This window comes from Papaver somniferum, unplaced genomic scaffold (genome assembly GCF_003573695.1).
Source record: "Papaver somniferum cultivar HN1 unplaced genomic scaffold, ASM357369v1 unplaced-scaffold_117, whole genome shotgun sequence".
NCBI classification, from domain to species: domain Eukaryota; kingdom Viridiplantae; phylum Streptophyta; class Magnoliopsida; order Ranunculales; family Papaveraceae; genus Papaver; species Papaver somniferum.
This window is the reverse complement of record NW_020620714.1, coordinates 6867866-6873840: the sequence shown is the minus strand read 5'-3', so window position 1 is coordinate 6873840 and position 5975 is coordinate 6867866. Positions and strand designations below refer to the sequence as shown.

The window sequence follows — 5975 nt, the reverse complement described above, 5'->3', positions numbered from 1 at the left end:
CATCACCCAGCCATTTCTGTTCAAGCCAAAATAGATTTGAGAATAACTTCTTGTGAAGCAGATTTTGTTTGCTTCCGACTTTCAAGATTGAATTCTATCTATTAGGTTAGTCCCAATTAATAAATCCCCCAGTAGCAGCAACCCATCATTTTCCACCCGTATTACCAGAATATTGAACGGGGTCGTTATAGGGTAAACTATCAGTATTGAGATCTGTTAGCCCTACGAGCAAGGTTCTCACTGCTGCCTTGTTAGTAAATTTCCGAATCAGCAAGCTATGTTGTAAAAGGCGCCCTGGGAGCTCGACTAGGCGCGTGAGTCGCCCAGGGGGCGCCTAGAAAGAAAAGGCGCTTTAGGCGCCAAAACAAAACTGATTTTGTTGTTTTCTAATTTTTCCTTGGGACACCTAGAGCGTCTAGGCGCGCCTAATACAACATAGTCGGCAAGAGCTGCAAAAGTTCTGTTCTCTTTGGATTCACTGTAAAGCTTGGAATTATGCGTGCCTACGCTTGGTGAAAGTTACCAAATATTTTCTGATCATATTTATAGTGAGCACAGCACGGCTCTAATTTATTTCACATTTTCATGCTTTACAGATAATCCGGTGGCGATGAAATTGTACTTCCATAATACTTCCGTGCATGAAGACAAAGATTATGACATGGAACTTATTTTTATTACATACCGATTCCAAGATACTGATTTTTTACTGCCTGTACATCCACAATGATGTCATTCATGCTGAGTCGATCTGATGGTAACTCTGAGGAACATATTACTCCAATCTGGATTATAGAAGCTAAAATCTCTCTCGTTGTATGTCTTGCCCTGTTTCTTCTTTGGCATCGTGGCATATTATAACTGTTAGTTTCAGTATTTTCAAGATGTTCAACTTCAAATTCTAGCAGCAATCTTGAATCGACAATATCCAAAACTCGCTCTGGAGATGCATGCATTTTAGAGAATTTATGAATGTTCAAACCATCCTTAAACACGTCATCAGTTGGTCTCTTTCCTGTAAACATCTGTAACAGTAGGATCCCATAACTGTACACATCGCCTAGTGTAGACACATCACCACCCATTCCATATTCTGTTCAAACCAAGACAAAGATTCCTCAGAAAAGTTTCAAAACCTAATTAAACTACTCATATACACACATCAATAGTAACTGATCTATTTCTTCTTACCAGGAGAGACATAACCAATGGAGCCCTTTATCGCAATAGAACTTGCATCTTGTTCATTCATCTGTTGAGAATTGCTGGATGTCTTGTGAAGGAACTTAGCCAAGCCAAAATCACCCACATGCGCAGTTAAATCATCATCAAGAAGGACATTGCTTGGCTTCAGATCACAATGAACAAGGGGCGATTTACAATCATGGTGAAGATACTTCAGTGCAGAAGCAACATCAACAGAAATGTTCAACCTTCTTTTCAGGTTCAAATTCTTTACATGCATTTGGTCGCCGACGTTTGTGTCACTCAGACTTGGGTGTAACCAATCCTCTAGACTACCATTAGACATGAACTCAAAAACTAGAGCTTTGAAATTATTACCTTGAAAATCAGTACTCGTACAACAAGTAACGATCTTGAGTAAATTTCTATGTCTAACTTCCCTTAGGGCATCACATTCGGCCATAAAACTCTTGGTTGCACCTCTTTGCTGAAGATGTAGAACCTTAACTGCAACAGGTATTGATTCAGCTTCACGAAGAATTCCCTTGTACACAGATCCAAAACTTCCAACACCGAGCAAGTTGGTAGAGTCACTGAATCCGTTGGTAGCTTTAAGAAGCTCATTGTAAGAAATTCCCTTGAATTGATTAACTAAGTCTAAAGCCGTCGGATGAAGTTTTTGGTTTGCCTTTTTTCTCCAGCAGAATAGAAAAACCACCATCAAAGTTAAAAATAAAACACCAAAAGAAATGACAATAGATATTGCTTTCGCTGACAATGATTTCTTTTGCTTTTGCTTTAATGGGATGTAGCACTTCGCCAGCTTTATTTCAGGTATACCACCACAAAGCTTATTATTCCCTTGGATTGAAAATGCACTTGTGTTCTTAAATACACCATCTTTAGGCACTTCCCCTTCCAGATTATTATATGATAAATTCAAATCAAGAAGCGTTGATAGATTTTCAAGGCCTTTAGGTAATGCACCAGACAGGTTATTGTGGGAAAGATTTAAAATCTGAAGACCCTTCAAGAAAGTAATAGCTGAGGGAATATCTCCGTGAAAAAAGTTGTCGTTCAACTCAAGACTTGTTAAGCCTATACACTCGCCTATGGTACTTGGGATTTCACCAGATAATTTGTTTTCTGACAGGTCTAATACCCCGAGGCTTTTAAGGTTGCCAACTTCCGCCGGGACTGGACCAGTAAGTGAGTTATTAGCTAAGTTGAGGAACCTTGATAGAGATGGAAGTTTTAAAACTTGTGCTGGTATACTACCAGTTAACCTATTGCTCCAGAAGGATAAGCTGTGCAGAGATTCACAATTTCCAATACTCGGAGGAATTGAACCCGTCAGATTATTAAACGATAGAGTGAGTAGGAGCAATCGTGTTAAGTTACCGAAAGAGGAAGGTATTGAACCCGATAATTTGTTTCGTCGAAGATCTAATGTTCCCAAATTTTGAAGGTTCCCAATGCCTGTAGGAATACTACCTGTGAACAGGTTGTCTGAAAAATCAAATACCGTTAAACCTAAAAGATTTTGAATACCCGCTGGAATACTTCCATATAACTGATTATTTCGAAGACTTAGTGTGGCAAGGTTTGCAGAGAAATTAGCCATGGAGATAGGTAGCACGCCACCGAAATTATTGATGCCTAAATATAAATAATTTAGATTGGTGGAATTTATTATTGAATCAATGAAGTTCAGATCATTAGCTTGTCCAGTTCCAAGATTATTTTCTCCTAATGCCAACCGCGTGAGATTTTTTAAGCTACCAAGGTTATAAGGTACTGATCCAAAGAAATTATTTATTCCCAGTTGTAGAAATCTAAGTCTAGTCGAATTGGAAAACGAAGTGGGAAATGTTCCGGTGAAATTGTTATCTAACACCGAAAAATAGTTGAGATTTGGAAGAATGAAAACAGGAATGCTTCCATGGAGTTGATTTACACTCAATGAAAAGACTATAAGAGATGAAATATTGTATAGTTTGGAAGGGACCGTACCTGAAAGATTGTTGGAAGAAAGATCAAAATACTTTAAGTTTGTAAGTTGGCTTAGAGGGCTTGGGATTCTTCCGTGAAATTTGTTAAAACTAAGACTAAGACGAGTAAGAGATGATGAAAGGTTACCCAATGAAGCTGGAATCTCTCCTGATAGACTATTCTCCCTTAGATCCAGAAGTATGAGCTTAGATAAGAAGGCTAATTCGTTAGGAATTCTCCCCACAAGATGGTTGTGAGTAAAATCAAGGTATATGAGATTAGAACAACTAGAAATATTCTGTGGAATTTCGCCTTCCAGTAAATTATGGGTAAGGCTGAGGTATTTTAATCGAGAAAGACGACCAAGTTGATGTGGGATTTCACCAGTTAAACTGTTGTTGTCGAGGTTGAGATACTTAAGAAAGCTAAGGTTTCCAATATGGGGAGAAATGGAACCTAACAATCTTTGGGATGTAAGATTTAACATAGTGACTCTACTTGGATGACGACGACTGCATGTAACACCTCTCCACTTGCAATAATGAAGAGTATCATTGTCGCTGTTCCACGAACTCAGTGTTCCGAGCGGATCTTCAGTAATTCCATCCTTGAAAGCGAGTAATGCCAATTGGTCGTTGGATTTGTTATCGTGGACGACAACAAGACAACTAACATCCATGACAAACATGGACATACACGAGATGATGAGAATAAAGCAGCCAAATGATAACTCTATATTAAAGTACTTCAGACTCAGCTGTTGCTTTGGTACCATCTTCATCTTGATAAAAAACATCTACAGAGCTAAATGTTTGGCCCAAATGAAAACTTATATGGAAAACAAAGTGATACTTAAATGAGTGCGGTGAGTATTATACACGATGGAGTTAGTAGAAGGATAGCAATAATTTGAAGTGTATGTGTTAATGGATTACTATAGACACCTTAGGTAGGTGATGTGTTAATGGAGTAGTATAGACACCTTAAGTAGGTGATCAAAACTGTTTGAGTGTTGACTTCGTGAAGCACACATGGTGAAAAATAACCTAGAAAAAATATTTATATTTTATCTAGGTCTTGCGTGGGAGAAGCTATCTAGATGGACCACGCGAACTGCTAACCTAAAGTCAGCTCCTTGGCCGGCTAGATTAATTCCTGACGTTCACATTTTTCTTTACGTATAGCTTTCAAGACATTTGCGTGTTCATCGCGCATTCTTTCTTAATTTGCAGAAATAAATTATATATGTCATGCTATGATGACATTTATCGATCTCACGTCAAAATTTCTGTAGACACGGGACGGGGTGTTTACAGTTGATGAGTTCAACGGTATTCTATATGGTGAATACGTCGTTGCCGGCCAAGTGAGATGTTTACATTTGTTGACTTCGGACAACAATTAAGTGATGTAAGATTAACTCTTCGTTTTTGCTCGATTAGGTTCGGTACCAAGACCTACAATTTGGAAAACATGGTTAGGCCTCAAATTAGGCCCTAAATGGTCTAGGGATTTTTAGGTTGAGACTTGAGAATTTCAAAGGGTAAATCTTCAGAGGGTTACAGAGAAATCAGATTTATGTTATTTTTGGGAAAATCGTGGTTTATTTTATTTACGGGCTTGAGGAGTAAACCCGGTGGTTTATTGCCTATGACCCGTGAGCCTTTAGAAACCCACGCCTTGACCTGGACTTGTTAAACACACAATTTCATACCTAGGGCTTTTAAGATTTTTTTTTTGAACCATTTTTTTGGGGACCATGGTTTTTTTGAGGGGACCATGGTTTGATTAGCCACCTTCCCTATAATTATAAGGGGTGTCCTAAAAGGTAGAGATGACTAGTTTACCCTTTTACCTAATTAAAATTGTAACTAATCTACAACTTCTTCAAACTGTATTCTACAATTTTTCTTCTTCTCTTCTTCATCAATTTATGATCATCTAAACCTGATCATATACAAATCTAATCAAAATCATCAAATTTTCATCATCGACGATTAATCAATCTTTTATTAACAAACCCATCCATAAGTATTTTCCCACAAACCCATTACTTCTAATTCGTTTTTAATTAAAAAAATTTAGCCGTAGTCATCAAAATATGTTGAATTTGGAGGTTACAGTAGTAAGTTCGGTTAGGAAAAATTTGAAAAAAACCCTAGTTTTACAATCGAACTTTTAAAAATGAAGAACACAAAGAACACTTCGGCTAAGATTTTTTTTTTTTGCCTAACCGAACACCTGAGTTCGGCTGAGTCGCAAAAATAATTTCAAAACCGAACTCTTCTCGAAATAGCCAAATGTTGAGTTCGGTTTAATCGCAAAATATTTTTTTTTTGCGAACTTACCGAACTCTGTTGTTTAAAGTTCGGTTACAAAATATTTTTCCTAATTGCATATATGCATATATAAGCCCAGTTCGGTTGATTCGCAAAATATGTTGAAGTTTGCGAACCAACCGAACTTCTAACACTAGGTTACTTTTAACCTGCAGTTCGGTTGGGAATTTTTTTTGCAACTAACTGAACTATTAGGTTCGGTTGGGAACTTGGTTGCGTTCAAGTTTGCGAACTAACCGAACACACAAGATGTACCCAAATAATTTTATAAGCCCAGTTCGGTTGATTCGTAAAATATGTTGAAGTTTGCGAACCAACCGAATTTCTAACACTAGGTTACTTTTAACCTGCAGTTCGGTTGGGAATTTTTTTTGCAACTAACCGAACTATTAGGTTCGGTTGGGAACTTGGTTGCGTTCAAGTTTGCGAACTAACTGAACACACAAGATGTACCGAAAT

The 5975-nt window shown here is 37.7% G+C and overlaps 1 protein-coding gene across 2 annotated transcripts; it reads right to left on the bottom strand.

Moving 5' to 3' along the window:
* Positions 1-461: 461 nt before the first annotated feature.
* Positions 462-4125, bottom strand: LOC113329603 (putative receptor-like protein kinase At3g47110). 2 transcript variants are annotated; one of them, XM_026576463.1, is made up of 3 exons: positions 3199-4125; positions 1192-2679; positions 462-1093 (listed from the first exon to the last, which is right to left on the bottom strand). In XM_026576463.1, exons 1-3 carry the CDS (start codon positions 3971-3973, stop codon positions 678-680), a joined length of 2679 nt encoding a protein of 892 aa, XP_026432248.1. In that variant the 5' UTR covers positions 3974-4125; the 3' UTR covers positions 462-677. The 2 variants fall into 2 exon arrangements, with proteins under 2 accessions (XP_026432248.1, XP_026432247.1); XM_026576462.1 differs by having other exon boundaries at positions 463-1093; positions 1192-4125.
* Positions 4126-5975: the final 1850 nt, after the last annotated feature.

What these genes read in the sequence shown, in the direction of transcription:
- LOC113329603 (XM_026576462.1), bottom strand. Translation starts at nt 3,973, where the DNA reads ATGTTTTTTATCAAGATGAAGATGGTACCAAAGCAACAGCTGAGTCTG. An exon ending in CATTGGTTATGTCTCTCCTG is followed by an intron (nt 1,094 to 1,191) that starts GTAAGAAGAAAT and finishes TGGTTTGAACAG; the next exon opens with AATATGGAATGGGTGGTGAT.